Source organism: Odocoileus virginianus, chromosome 31 (assembly GCF_023699985.2).
Source record: "Odocoileus virginianus isolate 20LAN1187 ecotype Illinois chromosome 31, Ovbor_1.2, whole genome shotgun sequence".
Classification (NCBI taxonomy): domain Eukaryota; kingdom Metazoa; phylum Chordata; class Mammalia; order Artiodactyla; family Cervidae; genus Odocoileus; species Odocoileus virginianus.
This window is the reverse complement of record NC_069704.1, coordinates 6,815,393-6,833,607: the sequence shown is the minus strand read 5'-3', so window position 1 is coordinate 6,833,607 and position 18,215 is coordinate 6,815,393. Positions and strand designations below refer to the sequence as shown.

The following is an 18,215-nucleotide window of genomic DNA, read 5'->3' as shown; positions in this document are numbered from 1 at the left end:
AGGGAGATAGGATCTAGTGCAGTAATTTCAAATTGAACCTCTGGAAATAAATGGCTGAATTCAAATCTTATCTTTTCATTTACTAGCCTTGAGGCTCTGGTCAACTTATCTAACCTCTCCCTGCCCTAATTGCCTAATCTGTTGCATAAGAGTAACAGTCACTGTCTTAGAGAGTTGTTCTGAGGATTAAGTTAGATAAGATTTAAGATTTTTTTTTTCCAGTAGTCATGTGTGGATGTGAAAGTTGTACCATAAAGAAGGCTGAGTGCTGAAGAACTGATGCTTTCAAACTGTGGTGCTAGAGAAGATTCTTGAGAGTCCCTTGAACAGCAAGGAAATCAAATCAGACAATCCTAAAGGAAATCAACCCTGAATAGTCATTGGAAAGACTGATGATGGAACCCCAATACTTTGGCCACCTAATGTGAAGAGGTGACTCACTGGAAAAGACCTTGATGCTGGGAAAGATTGAAGGCAGGAGGAGAAGGGGGCAACAGAGGACGAGATGATCAGATGGCATCACTGACTCGATGGACCCGAGTTTAGACAAACTGCAGGAGATGGTGAAGAACAGGGAAGCCTGGTGTGCTGCAGTCCCATGGGGTCACAAAGAGTCAGACATGACTTAGCAACTGAACAACAATAACAAGAAGATGGATAGGTAGGTAGCTACAGAGACATAGAAACCTTGAGATAGATACCGAGATATGGTACCAGATCACAGCCTGACACACACTGGATGTCTTCTGAATAGTGAGAAAGGAAGTGAAGATGAGAAGTCAGTATCTCCAGATTTCTGCATTGACTTCAACATTTTTCCAAAATCACCCAACAATTATTTATTGGATTCTTTACCGGCATCAGACACTGTTCTAGGCACCAGATATATAGGATGATGAAGGCAGACACAGACCCTACCCTACACAGTGGATGGTCTAGTGTGAAAAGGCAGGTAACAGGAAAGTGAAAGTGAAAAGAGTCAGTCCCTCAGTCGTGTCCGACTCTTTGTGACCCCATGGACTGTAGCCCACCAGGCTCCTCTGTCCATGAAATTTCCCAGGCAAGAATACTGGAATGGGTTGCCATTCCCTTCTCCAGGGGATCTTCCCAGCCCAGGGATGGAAACCAGGTCCCTTGAATTGCAGGCAGATTCTTTACCATCTGAGCCACCAGGGAAACCCAACAGATAAGTAAATTAGATGCTAAGCCACTGCTGCTCTATTAAGTGGTATGGCTTTGTATGTCTGTGTGTATGGTGGGCATGATCTATTGCAGATAATGTGGTCAAAGAAGCCCTCTCTAAGAAGATGACATTTGATCATAGACCTGAAGGAGCAGAGCCAGGGGTCATGGGAAGAGCCAGGGGAAGGCCCTCCTGGGGAAAGAACAGTAGAAGCAAAGACCTTAAGGAAGACACATTCTAGCAATGTCTGCAGAGTGATGAGTAAAGGAATCAAGGTCAGATGAAGGATTGACTCACTCTCCTACTGGAATTTTGTGAACACAGTGGTCAACATAGTGATCCCAGGCATGACTACTTAGGCAGAGTCATGTAATAACAAAGAGTATAAACAGCGGTCATCCTCTCATTAGATATGAAGTACTGGCAGTGAGCTGGACACTATCTTGTACTCTTTACATGTTTTGGTTCATTGAATCCTAGTGATCCTAGGAAATAGTTCCTATTAGTAAGATGATTCCATTGTAAAATGGATTCCATCATCCATTCAGATGACAAAACTGAAACTCAGATAGGTTAAGCAATTTGCCCAGGGCCACAAGGTGTAGGTCCTGGAAGTGAAGTAAAAGTCGCTCAGTCATGTCTGACTCTTTGTGACCCCATGGACTATACAGGCCATGGAATTCTCCAGGCCAGAACACTGCAGTGGGTAGCCTTTCCCTTCTCCAGGGGATCCTCCCAACCCAGGGATCGAACCAGGTTTCCCCCATTGCAGGTAGATTCTTTACTAGCTGAGCCACACCGGAAGCCTGTAGGTACTGGAACCAAGGTACAAATTTACCTCTGTCTGAGTTCAAAGACTTGAATTAAAAATACGTATATGTGGCAGGGTGTGGAGACGGATGTACCTTCAAAACATTTATTGCCCTTCCCTTTGCTGTTTTTTTGACAAGGTGATCATGGTAAATTCTTATGTTCACACGACTTAGGACAAAGTCAAAGCACTTTCTCATATACTATCCAGTTTGCTCTTTGCAACAACTTGGGAAGGTGCAATTATCTCCATTTCATAGATGGATTAATTAGCTCCATTTTCCAGATGAGAAAGATGAGGTGTGAAGTACCTTTCCTGAAAAGTGGGGTATTCTTGTCTCCAGTGTTCTTTCCACTGCAAATGTTTGCTTGTCGTTAGAAGGTTCTCCTCCACTATCCCTACCAGGTACTTCTGAGAATTCCACATGTGTGAGTGAACAAGGACAAGGTCAAGAAGAGCATGTGAGGGTGGGGGTGTGGTCAGCTTGGGGATGGCTCTCAGCTCTCTCTCTTCTCCTCATGTGACTCTGGACAAAATGTTTAGTCCTTTAAACCCCAGTTTCCCCACCTGTGACATGAAATATGATGATATGATGTCAGATATATAGGGTTATGGTGAGGATGGAATGAGATAGCACATGGAACATCCTTGTCCTGGTTCCTGACACTGAGTGAGTGCCCAGTACATGCTTATCATTGCCTCACTCCTGTTATCCAGGAGGCCCTGGGGCCTCTGAGAATCGGGCCGTTGGTCCGGAGTCCTCATCGCTGCCTCAGTGTGAGTCATAGAGCCCGCTGAGTTTAACTTTTCCATTTCACAGATGAGAACATCAAGGCCAGAGGCAGGGGAGGAACTTGGGAGGACTCCCAGGTCTTGCCAGGAGCAAGTGTGGGAACCGCTCCCAGCCTGACTCCTGACCTCCGGCTCTTCCCTTGCCCTGAGCCTCTGGTCCCCGTGGGCGTGGGCACGGGCTTGCAGGACCCCAGCTCCCCTGGCATTCCTCTCACAGAGCTGAGGCCCAGGAGGGGAGGGCAGGCCTGCAGCGAGCCTCCGAATGTGTGGAGACGAGCCCCCACCCCAGGAATGAGGCCTGGCCGCTGCTGTGTGTTTGCTCAGGACCCTTTGGCAGTCGTCCATGCTCAGAGAAAAGCAAGGAGGCCAAAACAAGACAGAGGCTAATTACCTCGGATAATAGGAAATTGGGGAGCGGCAACAAAAAGGGTGTCTAGGCCTCCGGCCAGGCGAGGGCAGAAGCGATGGATGCAGCCTGGTCTGACCCTCCCACCTTGAGCGGCGATCCCTGCTCAGTGCCACCCTCGGACTCCGGCAGCCCAAAGGCGCAGGAGCTGGTCACAGTCAGCACTGCTGGGGACCCGCTCCCTCTGCTGCTCTTTGTTTGTTTTCATTCAGAAGTAAAAGAAATGAAACAAACAAGGAAATTCAATTTAAACAGGCCCAAGTGCCGATGCCCCTGTTTTGTTATATCAGGGTGAGCTTAGGACGAAAAAAAGAATCAGACTTGACTTTGACTCCTACAGTTGGTCTCAACTCTGTGGGGCTGTGTAAAGTGACATGGATGGAGAGGCTGTGAAAGCAATTTGCCTTCCTAGGTAGGGTGGAGAGAGAGAGTGGGGATAAACAGGGGCCAGAGAGAGAGAGAGAGAGAGAGAGAGAGAGACAGAGAAGGATGAACCAAAACTCAAATAAGCAACAGGATCGAGCAACTGAGATACATGTGTGCGTGAGTGCCTGCTAAGTCACTTCAGTCAGTGTCTGACTCTTTGCAATCCTATGAACTGTAGCTCACCAAGCTCCTCTGTCCATGGGATTCTCCAGGCAAGGATACTGGAGTGGGTTGCCATGCCCTCTTCCAGGGATCTTCCAATTCAGGGGTCGAACCCATGTCTCTTATGTCTCCTGCACTGGCAGGCAGGTTCTTTACCACTAGCCCCACTTGGGAAACCTGAGACACACACGGAAACACAAATTAAGAGAATAACACACAGAAAGGCAAAGAAGGAATGATGGGAGGATGGCAGACAAAGACAGTAAGCTATGTGGAAAATATTCACACAAGAGAGAGATGGACAGGAGAGATGGACAGAGGGGCAGAGAGGTATGGTAGGGTACAACAAAAGAAAGAAGGTAAGAAAAGTTGGAAGAGCAAGAGCCCAGGAGGAGAAGAGAGGGAATGAGAAAAAAATCCCCATGGCAGAAGGATGCATATCAAGAAATCTCTAGCTGGAGTGGGTCTAATGCATCTTCCTTTTGAAGACGCTGAACTTGTGAAACAAGGAGAGGATGTAAACATCCCGCCCAAGGTCCCAGAGACAGAAATGGCGGTAGTGGGGTGTGAACCCAGACTTTCTGACTGAGAGACCATGCCTCTGTGCCTAAGCACCCGAACCCTTCCATCATGCCTTCTGACAGCCATGGATGGAGGGTCTGATGTCCACCCATGCTTAGTTAAAACTTGGGAGTCTGGACTCATGCTCTCTTTTCAGCCTACTTCTCTCCAAATGATCCTAGATGCTCATTCTTCTCATAACTCTTCCCAGGTTATCCTGGGGAAAAAAAGACACTGAAAACCAGCAACTGGGTCAAAGAGAATGAAAGCGGAAGTAGAAAAAGAAACTAACATTTCCTGCAGACCTCTCCCACATGCCGTGCATTCTGGTAAACTCCATTCGTGGACTTTGTTCATGCTCTTCGCTACAAGTCTATGAGATCAGAAGATTCCCGGCCTCCTTTCCCAGAGGGAGGAATTGTTGCCTAAAGCAGTAACCTCGGGCCTTCCCCAGGGCAGGCCGTGGGTACAGGACAGCAGCAGGACACCCAGCTCTGCTCATCTCCAAAGCCTGAGCTCTTTCCACTGCCTCACGTAGCCTTTTTGGCCCAAGAGGAAGAAAATTCATTTTGGTAAGCAAAGAACAAGCAGAAAATGCAAAACCCCAAGAACTGACACTGGAACTCTTTTAAAACTGGAGACTTGAGTCGGTCAGACTTCAGGGAAGGAGAGCCGCCAGTAGGATGAGAGACGGGTCCAAACAACATGCTGGCTCCTTGTCAGAGCGGCCTGCATCCCAGGCTGGTTAATAAAATCGATTTCAGAAAGAAAATAAAGACGTGTTCAGCGTTAGGGATGACAGGCTCATGACGAGCACATTTTCAGGACAGGAAAAGAAAGGATGCTCCTGTTTTGAGAGGTGGGAGGGAGGTGGAGGGGGGTGGGTGGGATGTTGGTCAGGAGGGATGGAAGAGGCGAGAGAAGATACTCATCACTCCTGGAGGATGGCAGCTTATATGTCAGCTCTCGGGGTTAATTGCTCTCGGGGTTCCATAAAACATTCCCTTACTCGACATAGCAGGCCCGTAGGACTCCAGCCTGGGTAATGCCGAGTCCCCACAATGTCACCCAGAGACAGGGTCACCACTCACGTCTCAGCAGACAGGAACCACCTGCCAGGGCTCTGTCCCTCTCTACTACATCTTCTCTCCCAGCAGTTGGAGAATGGAGCAGGAGGTATAGCTGAAATTCATTGCTTCTACAGCAGGGGCAGCAAGCGCAATAGTGACAAGAGCTAACGGTCCTCATGCTCCTACTGGGGGCTTGTGACAACGTAAAGAATTTGGGGGCATTATTAGCTCATCAAATCCTCCCAGGCTCCCAGTGAACCAGACACCATATTGTCTGATTTACACACTGGGGGAAACAGAGGCTGGAAGGTTGAGAAGTCCCCCCTTTGCCAAACAGCTGAGGAAGTGCAGGGTGGAGGTCTGTCTGCCTCCAGTCTATGCCCTCAATAAGGGATGGAGGACCCAGAAGTCAGGCAGCAGAAACTTTCCAAAATGCTGCTTTCTTCATATGGTCATAGCCTTTAGAGTTGAAGAGGATCATAAAGCTCTTATCCTCGTCGCACACTTGTATTTCACAGATGCAGTGACCCTAAAGCTCAAGGGATCAGCGCCAGAGTTTACTGATTAAGAGGCTGTAGACTCATGCTCGAAGACCTAAATACCAAGTCATCGCTAAAGGCCTGAGGTAAACACTAACGCTGCTGTAAAAGTTGCCCACACGTCCCGCTGAAAGATGTCTACAGCCTATTGTACTTTCGGGATTCCATTCCTAGAGTTCTTGCTGTCCCTGACTGCTCCTGCCTTTCTGTGTAAAGTAAACCCTGGGCCCTAACACCTATGACACAGTCACTGGCAGAGCCCAGGTCGGAAGCCCTGATTTCCATCTCGTGATGACATTCCTGAGTCTGGTGCATGAACACATTGAGTGTTACAAGGAGCCTGAATATGTCAAGAGCTGAAAAGAGTCCAGCGGTCTTCAAAAAAGTCACATTCTTCCACAGAAAATAGGGATGGGATACGTTTTGGAGATGAGTCACTCAGTCCACCAGGGAAGCCCTTTGGAGATGGTGGACATTTACAGATTGCAGAGGGGCTACCCTGGTGGCTCAGATGGTGAGTGACGCGCCTGCAGTGCGGGAGACCTGGGTTCGATCCCAGAGTCGGGAAGATCCCCTGGAGGAGGAAATGGCAGCCCACTCCAATGTTCTTGCCTGGAAAATCCCATGGACAGAGGAGCCTGACAGACGGTAGTCCATGGGTTCACAGAGTCGGACATGGCTGAGTGCCTAACACATACACACACAGTATTTACTGAGCGCATGCTTAGACACTCTGCTGAGGTGTTCCTTATTTAATTCTCATGCAAAGCTACAACCTGAGTTTTATTATTTCTGCTTTACTGAGGCTCATAGAGGCGAAGTGACTTAAGGCCACACAACTAAAAATGTCAAACCCAGATTTGAATCCATGGTCTGTGGTTTTCCAAACTACCGTTAGGTTTTAAGTTATCGGAGGATAGACATTTTTTCTTAGGCACATTTATATACTTGCCTTCTAACACAGTGCCAAGACATAGGAAATCTTTAGACAGGTCTATTGAATAAGTAAATGAGTATAAGTGAGTAAATAAAAATGTGAATGAATTAAAGGATGAATAAATAAGTGAAGGAATGATGGAGTATAAGAATGAATGGATAGGTGAATGGGATGGATGGATGATGAATGGATAAAGGAAAGAAGAGGGGGGAGACAGATGGAGAGATAAACAGTGGATAGATGGATGGATAAGCAAATGAATCAATGAATTAAATTAAAAAAATGAGTGAGCTGAGTCATTAATTGGTCAACAGTGCCTACTTAGTCAACAATTGCAGCTTTTTAGATAAGAGAGGGAGGTGGCTTACGGTTTCATAATCAGAGTGAAGACAGCAGGTCTCTAGAACTCTATGTTACAGCTCTGTGGCTGCATCTTAATGAGGAGACACTCACTGAATTGGGAAACAAAGACAATGAGCCCCTTCCCCTCTGAGATGGACAGGTGAGTCTCAGATGCGTCAACGTTTGCATCTCCAGACACTGGGATGCAATGACTCTGTGCAGTACTCTAGGAAACAGTTATAATGGTACCATTACTGAGGGTCTGGATGGATCTAATAGTGAAAAAGTATATGTATATCCTCCATATGTATAGAGACTTTAGATATGCCAATCTACCATCTTTCAGAAGAGATATGAAATCGAGAAAAGAACACGACACAGAGACTCCTCTCTCTGCCCTCCTTGCAGACTTGCCATGTTCCCTCTCTGGCCTGCTGCTTCTTCCTCAGTAGGAGGAATGGTTCTGAGTGACTGGCTTCCTCGGGCCCTTTAGCACTAGCAGTGTATGGTTCTGTGACTCACTGTGGTGACATTTCTAAATCTTAGCATATCAAGGTGCACACACAGACTGGTCTGTAAAACATTTGGCTGGCCTGGACAGATGACTCATGCCGTGCCTCCAAGGCTACCTAAACTTGCCCTGTCTGCGTCATGCTCCCCACACACAAACGATGTCTTACTTGTAGAGACCGTCGGGCTCCAGACACTTGAAGATGACGGAGTAGATACTGACTTCAGGGACCTCTCCATGGCTTCGGCCAGCTGCTACACAAGATGTACCCAGGCCAGAGAGTAAGTCATCGGCAAAACTCAGGAATTCTCCTGGAGGGAGACAAAGAAAGATGAGCTCCCCAGCTCAGGCCTTGGTGAGCAGACATTCTTGCTGTTGTGCAAACCCATCCAACGTCTGGATACCATTATTAAGAGGATTAATGGACAAGCACAGGATACGAAAATGACACAGATCAGGGTCTACTCCTGATGACTCTTTGCTTAAATTTCTGTCTGCATTTTCTCAAGTGTGACGTGAGATACTAATACCTACCTTTATAAGATTGTAGCAAAGCTCAAATAAGGTATATTACCGTGCAATAAAAATGCTTGACAAGGCAACAGGGGGATAGTGCTCTCTGTCTCGAGTAACTATTTCAGCCTGGTCACTGCCATTCACTGCCTCTCCACTTCTTCAGCAAGCTTCTTTGGAGTTTCACTTTCCTTCCTCGCATGATGAAGGTGTTGGACTAAGGATGTCGAACAGGTCTCATGTCACATGGTCACCGCTACACATCGGTACTGGCTTCATGGTATGTTATACTGAGGTGGACTGAGACTGTTACAGCTCACAGGGAAAGAGTCCCATGACTGATTAAGTGATGAAGCTCATGAGACAGGAAGGGACCATAGACGAGCAAGTGCCTTGGACCCCAAGATTTCTAAACGTCGGTCTAGCCATTGGATTTTAGGAGGCTGCCGAAGTTTACTAGAAATAGGGTTAATCACGAAGATGAGATGGGCTTTCCTGGTGGCTGAGTGGCAAAGACTCTACCTGCCGATGAAGGGGACGCAGGTTTGATCCCTAGTCTGGGAAGAGCACACTGCCCTAGAGAAAATGAGCGCATGCACCGCAACTATTGAGCCTGTGCCCCAGAGCCCAAGGGCAGCAGTTACAGAGCCCGTGAGCCACCGCTGCCAAAGTCCATGCCCCTGGAACCCATGCTCCACGACAGGAGACGGCGCCACAAGGAGAAGCCCATGCACCGCAACAAAAAGTAGACCCTGCTCTCCATGACCGAAGAAAGTCCACGCGCAGCAGTGGAGACCCGGCATAGTCAACAAAAATCACAATGAAAAGAAGTGAGCAAATATGTCTCTTTAAAAAATAAAAGATGATGAGATGAAGACTAGGAAGAATAACTAAACATCTGAAATCTTGGGATCTAGGCTTAGTCAAGAATTTGCTGTATAACTTTGGACAACTAAATTCCCATCTCTGTACTCAAGTTTCCTCCTCTACAGACTGAAGGTACTACAGTCACTGTTTGGATTTCTGAAAACATAAAATAAAAACAGCTGTGCACGAAGATTAAGTTATAAGGATAAACACTGTGGTACTACTTACACTAGCAAGAATTTAAAAACAGCTAACTATTTAATGATATCAAGATAGTACTATTAATTATAGGTCAATGATGCAATGAAATATTTTATAGTCATCAAAAATAACATTGAGGAAAACAAAGTTATTTGAAAGGATATCCATAGCCTGGTTCAGTTCAGTTCAGTTCAGTCGCCCAGTCGTGTCTGACTCTTTGCAACCCCATGAATCACAGCAGGCCAAGCCTCCCTGTCCATCACCAACTCCTGGAGTTCACTCAAACTCATGTCCATCAAGTCAGTGATGCCATCCAGCCATCTCATCCTCTGTCGTCCCCTTCTCCTCCTGCCCCCAATCCCTCTCAGCATCAGGGTCTTTTCCAAGGAGTCAGCTTTTCACATAAGGTGGCCATATGCTCTTCCATAGCATAGTAGTTTTTAAAAAAAAAAAGCAGTTTACATTATTAATAATTTAATTTTTGGTGGAAATTTTACATGTATATCTATCTAGAAAAAGGAATAAGATATAACAAATGCATAATATGACTTTGGAAAGTGAGATAATGGGTATTTTCTCTTATAGTTTTGCTTATCTGTCTTTAAAAAATTATCTACAATGGACATATATTGCTTTTGCAACAAGAAAAAAAATTAATCAATGGAAATTACTTAGAAATTAAAGTAAATGAGCCAGACTAAATGGCCTCTGGGGCTTCCCTCATAGCTCAGTTGGTAAAGAATCTGCCTGCAATGCAGGAGACCCGGGTTCAATCCCTAGGTTGGGAAGAACCCCTGGAGAAGGAAATGGCAACCCACTCCAGGATTCTTGCCTGGAGAATCCTATGGACAGAGGAGTCTGGCAGGCTATAGTCCAAGGTGTCAAAAGAGTTGGACACGACGAACAACTAAACCACTAAACCACCAAATGGCCTCTAAGTCTTCCAGTTCTAAAACATGATGATTTTAGAGGCAAGTGAGGTACTATATATACTATGTGATATGAAATGAGATGAGGCCTCCAAACTGCTGACTCCTTGTTCTTCTTCATGTGTGATGTGGAGGGCTTTGCACTCTTTCCTCACTTAGATTCTCAGCAATAAACAAGAGGAGGACGTCTATTCAACTGTCTTCTCTCCATGTGGGATTAAGGACAATCCAACATGGTAGAATCATCATGAAACAGTTCACACTGGCCATGTTTCTGGGAAGACATGACACTTCTCTACCAGGGAACTGAGTGGGCAGAATTTACAGATCACTTCCTTTTGGTCTTCTAAAGAAGAGTTTCACCTTCACTCACAAGAGAACCATGTGACATTCATCTGACTGAACTGTCTAGATGACCCTGGGATTCAAACAGACAACAGTTCTAAAACATATTTGTCCCTATGGTCCAACAATGCACATCTGATGTGTAGTGGTTTTTGTTTTCTGCTTTTTACAAAGGAAAAAAAGCAGACTTGATACATACACGCCAGAGCAAGTGTCTGAATCAGGCTAAAGTCAGTGACATACAAGTTCAGCTGCTATTGCCAGACAGACTTGGGACAGAATTTGAGTTCTAACAATTATTACAAGTCCCTTAAGTTCTCAAGTCTCAGTTTGCCTTCCTGCAGTAAGGGGTAAATGACTCTTTTATGAGATTGGAATCTAGAAAGAAAGGCTGAGTCCAGGAAGAAAGTCTGTTTAGAGTCAGAGGTTTTGCCCCCCTCCCCCCAAAAAATTGAGGAGGTAATTGAAATGCTTTTTCTCACCAATTTTGGCATCCTTATGTTTTCTGTAGGCCTCTTATATCAAGCTTCTTCCATAATAAAATCATAATCCAAGATGTCTTCCAACTTGGTACCAAAGCAGAATAATATATGGGGTGAAAAATAAAGGAGGAAAAACAGAGACTGTTCACTGGATGGAGTGAGGGCTTTGTTTCTCTTGGTTTTTCAGGATTCCAAGTCTGGCTGCTTGCATTTGTTTTTTTTGAGCTTGAATCCACGTCTGTCTGCTTCGCAATTTGCTTCCAGATAGCCATTGAAAGAGCTGGCCCTCAGCGAGGGAATTCAGGATGCTGTGGCCTGTGTTAACCGTCTTCAAGCCAAAAGACGGCTGACATTTAATTTCAAATGGACATCGTCTTCCAGATATTTCCATGCATTTCAGAATAACTTAGACCATGGATAAAAGCCCCATTGGTCAGTAAGTTCGCACATGGCTCAGTTTATAGGTTTGGTTCAAGTAAAGAAATGGGATAATGTGGAGTAGATAACTAGTCACGTCAAACACATTATGATGATGCTTAGTGTTCAGTTCTGTTTGGGACTCTATACATATAATAACCATCCAAACAAAAACAGCTACTATGAAGGAAACTGATACTTTCATACCAACTTTTGCTTTTCCCATTTAATTCTCACAAGTCCAGTCTTAAGGAGTTAAAGCTAAAGTGAAGTTCACAAATCTAGGAAGAGACAGAGCTGAGATTTGAACCCACAGCCTCCTAATTCCAAAGACATTCTTTGATGCTATGCTGCCTCCCAGAGAAAGTTCAAAAAACCAAGAGTGTTAGAAAGGGAGCTTTCTCAACTCCTTCCAAACTGCGATTGAATTCCTGCCACTCTCTGAGGTCTACAGGCTTGGGAAACGAAACAATAAAAGAAACGGTCCCTGACCTTCCACAGCTTGTAATCTGACAACAGGAAGGGTTGTTAAATACAAGAACAGACCCATAAAGTAAATTGTAAGATTGCTTGCTTTGGCACTCTATTCCAGAAGGTTTAAATGCAACCTAGAAGGAGACAGGTGAACGCAGCGACCCCTCACTGTCCTTCCTCTCCCAGTGGGGGTGGGGGGTGGTAAGAAAGGCCTGGGGGCTTCTCCGAGTACAAAGGTGAATTTGTGCAATTCAGCATATGCCTTGTGGTATCACGGTATACACATTCCATGTCTGGCAGCGGTATAATTGAATGAACTGCAATAAAGTGCCGTGGTTAAGAGGTTGGGCTCTGCATTTACACTGCCTGGGGCTAAATCCTGGTACATCCCCACTTACAGTTTGCTTTGGACAGGTTCCTTGACTCTCCACATCTATTTTTATCATATGTTAAATGGGTAGAATAATGCTATCTAATTTAACAGCATTGTTGTAAATATCACATAAAATATTATATATGTGTGCTGTTTACAAACCAATTAGCACAATGTCTGGCATACGGTGACAGCTCAAAATAGAAATCAGCTGTGAGTATTGTTTTTGTTGTTATTGTTGTTGTCATCACAATAGAGGAGAGATATAAGGACCGTCAGGGATTATTTTTATCCAGCCTGCTCCTCTCCCACATGACAGAACTGAAGCCCAGATAAACAAAGTGGCCGTGTCCACGGCCATACACAAAGTGGGAGGCAGCCCTGGATCAAGCCTGACTTCTCAACTCCTAGAGCCTAGGAGACGATTCCTGCCAGCAAGCAGATGAGAGAAAATCACTGAGAACTGAAGAGCTTCCAGAGCCGCTCAAGGAGCCGGAGCTCCTCAGGCTGTGACCAGCTTTAATCAACACGCGTGTCAGCCACACACACTGGCCATTTACTGTGTGCTGGGCCCTTTACACGGCACACAGCTCCACCCTGCCGTCTTCTCCCACTTGAAATCTCCGAGGACGACAGAAAGCCCAGGAAAGACAGAAGGCGTTCCATAGATTTCACGTATGTAATGTAGCCCCACGGTGGTTCGTGAATTAGAACATCCAGACCTCCAGGCAGTAAGAAGAGACAGTGAATGTGGTGGGGGCTGGAATTGGTGTCCTGTATACCCACCCCAGAATGCAACCAGATCAGCTCCAGTTTGATCTATCTTATAGACTAATGGTCCATGTTCTATTTAGGTTGGGAATAAAGACTGTTCTTTAAAAGTCTTGGCTTAAAAGTTTTATTGCTTAAAACGTTTGAATCTTAAAAGCCTGCCACATTCCCTGATAGAAATTCAGAGGCTCGGGAATGTTATCAATACACCCCCATTCGAGGATTTGCAGCTACCTTCATGCAGAGTCCAGAACCCCAGTCCAGCTCTCCTGCCTCTGAGCACTGTGCGCCTTCCACCAGGACACTGCTCGGGCCACCTCTTTCCTAGCATGTCACGGCCACATGGCAGAAGCCTTCTAGACCCAGGCTGCTACTGCCACCTGGCCCATGCCTGTTCAAAACTACCCTAACATTCTTTTTCTGTTTTCCTTTCCTTGAAAACAGATAGGGAGTTGGGACTTGCTGAACAGGAATGTGCCTGTTCCCCATTATGGCCCTTCTGGGGCTGTAACCTGAGTGGGCTCGGGCCAGACCCCCGCACATTTCTTGATCCACTCAGCCTCGAGCCTTGCTCTCATTACCATCCGCAGAGAAGGTCAATCACAATTGTGCTGAAGCTTCAGAACCAACCCAGCAAAGCCCAGAGCGAGTTTCCTGAAGGCCCCACCCCCTCTGCCTCGGCGCTCTCCCTCCCCTTTCATCACTGCCTTGGTCCTCTTCCTCCTGGTTCCCCCTCTCCTCCTCCCTCCCTCTCTCCTCTCTCTCTCTCTTGCTTCTGATTGAGTTGAGGTCACAGTCAAAGCCGGCCATGAGAGCAAATTGAAAACAGGTTGGGAGAAAGGCAGCAAAGAAATTCCAAGATGGAAGGGGCCGGGGCAGTGAGTTATTTAGCCCAGGTGGGGAGAAAGGTCCCTGCTCTGAACACCATGCTCTTTTCAGGAAACGCCGAGGGGATTGAGAGGCCACCCTGGGCCTGGCCTCTCTCTAACTCGCAGATGCTCTTCACTGCAGTGCCCAGGGAGCAGCAGGGCTCTGCGCCTCCCCCACCTTTCCTATACGTGGGCAAATGCAGAAGTTCATTCTGAGACCTTGTCGGTGACAAAATGCACCTTCGAGGGCCTCACACCATTCAGCTGCAGCCAGTTTGTTTCTCCCAAATCCTAAAGTTATTTTAAATCAGAAGAACTGGTCGTGGGATGCTTTTCACATTTGCTGTCATGGCAGTATGAGCTAGGAAAAAGAGATTGGGTTTGGGGTGGGGGGCAGACGAGACCTGCTTTTGAAGCCAGGCTCCGTCACTAATGAACTACATCATCTATGGATGGATGATTAAACTCTCCAAGACAACTTCTTCATCTGGAAAGTAGAGGACCATCAGAGAATCAGCAAGGAATACATGAGATAATGTATGCCGTGTCCCTGCTACATGAATGGTTTACCAATGTGAGAGCTCCCTCCCCCGTGCCACCTCATCCTCATCGTATCTCATCAATTTGCTGGGTGACAAACTCTTTAGTGGTCAGACTCAGCTGCTTTCAGATACATTACATAATACCTAATTCCCTATCACCTACCCTCCCTTTTTTCCCCTGCAAAATGAAGTAATTTTAGCAAGAAGGACAGAAGGTAGGCAGTCAAGGAGGCAAGGAAAGAGGAGATGATGATGTTTCTTTAGCTCTTATCATATGACATCAGCAGTGCTAGACAGCTTTACGTAATTGTCTTGATTAAACAGTCAAAACAACCCTGACTTGATTAATAGTCAATACTATGGACACCTGATGCAAAGAACTGACTCATTGGAAAAGACCCTGATGCTGGGAGAGATTGAAGGCTGGAGGAGAAGGGGACGACAGAGGATGAGATGGTTGGATGGCTTCGCCAACTCAATGGACATGAGTTTGAGCAAGCTCCAAGAGTTGGTAATGGACAGAGAAGCCTGGGTGCTGCAGTCCATGGAGTCACAAAGAGTTGGACAGGACTGAGTGACTGAACTGAACTGATTAATATTCAATAAGACCTATTGAATTAGGTTAATTGTGCATTTACAAATGAAGGAACAGGTTCAAAGAATGTTGAACGCCTTGCCTAACAAGATCCACCTGGGAACATTAGGGAAAAGGCCAGAACCAGGACATTTCCCATCCAACGCCTGTTTTTCTCCTAATACATATTTGCCTACAGATGGCAAGATGCTTCTGGTGGGAGCTGTGTTTTGCTCACCTCTGTGTTGCCAGTATCCAGCACAGGGCTGGCCATGTAGGCATTTATGGAATTGTATGAAACCAAATTTCAGTGGCTGAAGCCTGGATCCAGACACATCTCCCTAATACTATCACTTGTCATCAGAACTTTCTTTTGGGAAACCAGGCTGCCTCCTGTGTGATCTCTTTCAGGAGGGCACAGGACTTCCATGTTACAGGAGAGAAAGTGAAAGTCACTCAGTCGTGTCCAGCTTTTTGTGACCCCATGGACTATACAGTCCATAGAATTCTCCAGGCAAAAATACTGGAGTGGGTTGCCATTCCATTCTCCAGGGGATCTTCCCAACCCAGGATCGAACCCAGGTCTCCAGCATTGCAGGCAGATTCTTTACCACTGAGCCACCAGGGAAGCCCAGGAATACTGGGGTGGGTAGCCTATCCCTTCTCCAGAGGATCTGCCCAACCTAGGAATCGAACTGGGGTCTCCTACATTGCAGGTGGATTCTTTACCAGCTGAACCACCAAGGAAGCCCAGGAATACTGGGGTGGGTAGCCTATCCCTTCTCCAGGGGATCTGCCAGACCCAGGAATCGAACCAGGGTCTCCTGCATTGCAGGTGGATTCTTTACCAATATAAGGGCTCTGAAAAAGGTGATGGTGGTCTAGCCAATATCTACTGACAGCCCCCATATGCCTGGCATTGTGCTAAGGGGCTCACCCTCATGAAGCTTCCTGGGTGGTGCGGTGGGAAGAGAATCCACCAGCCCACACAGGAGATAGAGGTTCTATCCCTGGGTCGGGAAGATCTCCTGGAGAAAGAAATGGCAACCCACTCCAGTATTCTTGCCTGGAGAATCCCATGGACAGAGGATTCTGGTGGGCTACAGTCTATGGGGTCATAAAAGAGGAAGACATGACTGAGCACACACACGTGCCTCCTTGAGGCAGGAGGGACATGCGCACCCCAGGCCCCCACCCCCGCTAAGCAGTTTGAGTTTGTTCCCTGTGGACAGAGACTCCAAAATATCAATAGCAGGGCAATTGAGAGAGGAGACTGGGCCCTGCCCAGATAAAAGGTAAGAGACCAGATATTTCTCATTCTCGAAATCAGGGACTTTCATGACTAGAAAGCTCACTGGAGGTTAAAAGGGGAGTGATGCCAAGCTACCCATAGGCCTCTCTGCTGGGATCCACCTTGGCTGGGAGATGCTCACACATCCTTGGGAAGATCCTGAGATATACCAAATATGGTCTTAGAACCAGGCAAATCAAAATGATTGGCCAAAGGAAAACCCAGAAGAAATGCCCCATGAAAGTGATTTAAACTGCCTCAAGGGCATGAGTCTATCCACACATACTGTATTCTTTTCCCTGCTAACAAACACTTTACTTGTTTCACTACTTTCTGTCTTTGTGGGAATTCTTTCCTGCAAAGCTGAAGGGTCAGGGTCTTGTCACTGACCACTGGTCTAGTGGCTAGGACTCGGTGCTCTCACTGCCACCGCCCAACCTCAATCTCTGGCAGGGAACCGAAACCCTGCTTAAAGCCACTGTGAGCCAAGGCCACCCAGGATTACTCATACCAGCCCTGAAGTGGACATCTATAGGCTTGATCGGCTCTAAAACCTGCCTCCTGCTACGTGTAGCACGCTGGTTTCCCACCAGGGAGCCGGCTCTCCCCTGGTATTAGTCTACACGATTTAGGTGGAACCCCCTGCCCTCCAGAGATGGGCATGTGATCAATGGCATGATAGTCCATGTTGGAGAACAGCAAGAGGTGAGAAATGACCAGGCCTGATCTATCAGACTAACTCCTGGGACAGAGACCAAGTCCTGATGACATCATTTGAAGCCTTGGATCAGCTGCGTCTGCAGTTAGATATACCCTTGAATATTTCAAATGCCTGACTCAGTATTTCCCCTTTTCTGCCAAAGCTAGTTTCCACTTGTTTTCTGTTACTTGCAACCAGGAGTCCTACCAGATACAAATTCTATGAGGTAGACTTTATGATTGCCATTTTATAAATGAGGGAAAAAAGAGTGTTCACGAGTCTTAAGCAAGTTGCCCAAGGTCACACTCCATCTAAAATAACAAGGCTGGGCTTCAAATCCAGAGCTGTCAGACGCCAAAGCCTGAGCCTTTCCCATCATAAAACACCACTAGGGCAGAGCAGACAAAGATTCTATTATTCACCAAATCACTGCCTATTTCCAACGTCCTGTTTCCTCCCGCCCTGTCTCCTGACCTCACTGCCTGTGCTCCCTTCCTCACTCACTCACTCCAGCCAGGCTGGCATCCTTCCCCCGCCTCCTCCTCCAGAATGCAGAGCATGCTCCTACCACAGGGCCTTTGCACCTGTGGTCTCCACGGCTTGAGAGTTCTTCCCCATGTCTTTGCTTCGCCACTCCCTCTTCTTACTCAGATGGGGGCTGCTTGAAGGTCACTTCCTCAGAAAGGCCTTCTTCAGCTACTCAATGTAACTTAATTACTCTCTAGCCCCTAGTTCACTTCACATACTGATGAATTACTATACTGCCCACGATATAAGTCCCGCGATAAAGAGACTGTTCACTCAGCAAGGTGTCTGTACACAGCACGTTCTCCATAAATCATTGTTGAGGGAGTGCGTGCATTTATGGTGTGCTCTAAGCTGCGCTGGCCTTCCCAGGTGGTGTGAGTGGTAAGGAATCCCCCTGCCAGTGCAGGAGATGTAAGAGATGCAGGTTTGAGCCCTGAGTTGGGAAGATTCCCTGGAGGAGGGCATGGCAACCCACCCCAGTAGTCTTGCCTGCAGAATCCCGTGGACACGGGAGCCTGGTGGGCTACAGTCCATGGGGTCACAAAGAGTTGGACACGACTGAGGTAACTTAGCACACACGCATGTAAAGCAAGCTGATG

The 18,215-nt window shown here is 46.7% G+C and overlaps 1 protein-coding gene across 9 annotated transcripts in view; it reads right to left on the bottom strand.

The window, feature by feature from the left end:
- ASTN2 (astrotactin 2) overlaps nt 1-18,215 on the bottom strand; it is a 996,620-nt gene that overhangs the window by 49,385 nt on the left and 929,020 nt on the right. For all 9 annotated transcript variants that reach the window (XM_070459205.1, XM_070459200.1, XM_070459201.1 and 6 more), the window contains one exon: nt 7,910-8,051. In XM_070459205.1, the coding sequence (XP_070315306.1) occupies nt 7,910-8,051 (142 nt within the window). The remainder of the gene's footprint in view (nt 1-7,909; nt 8,052-18,215) is intronic.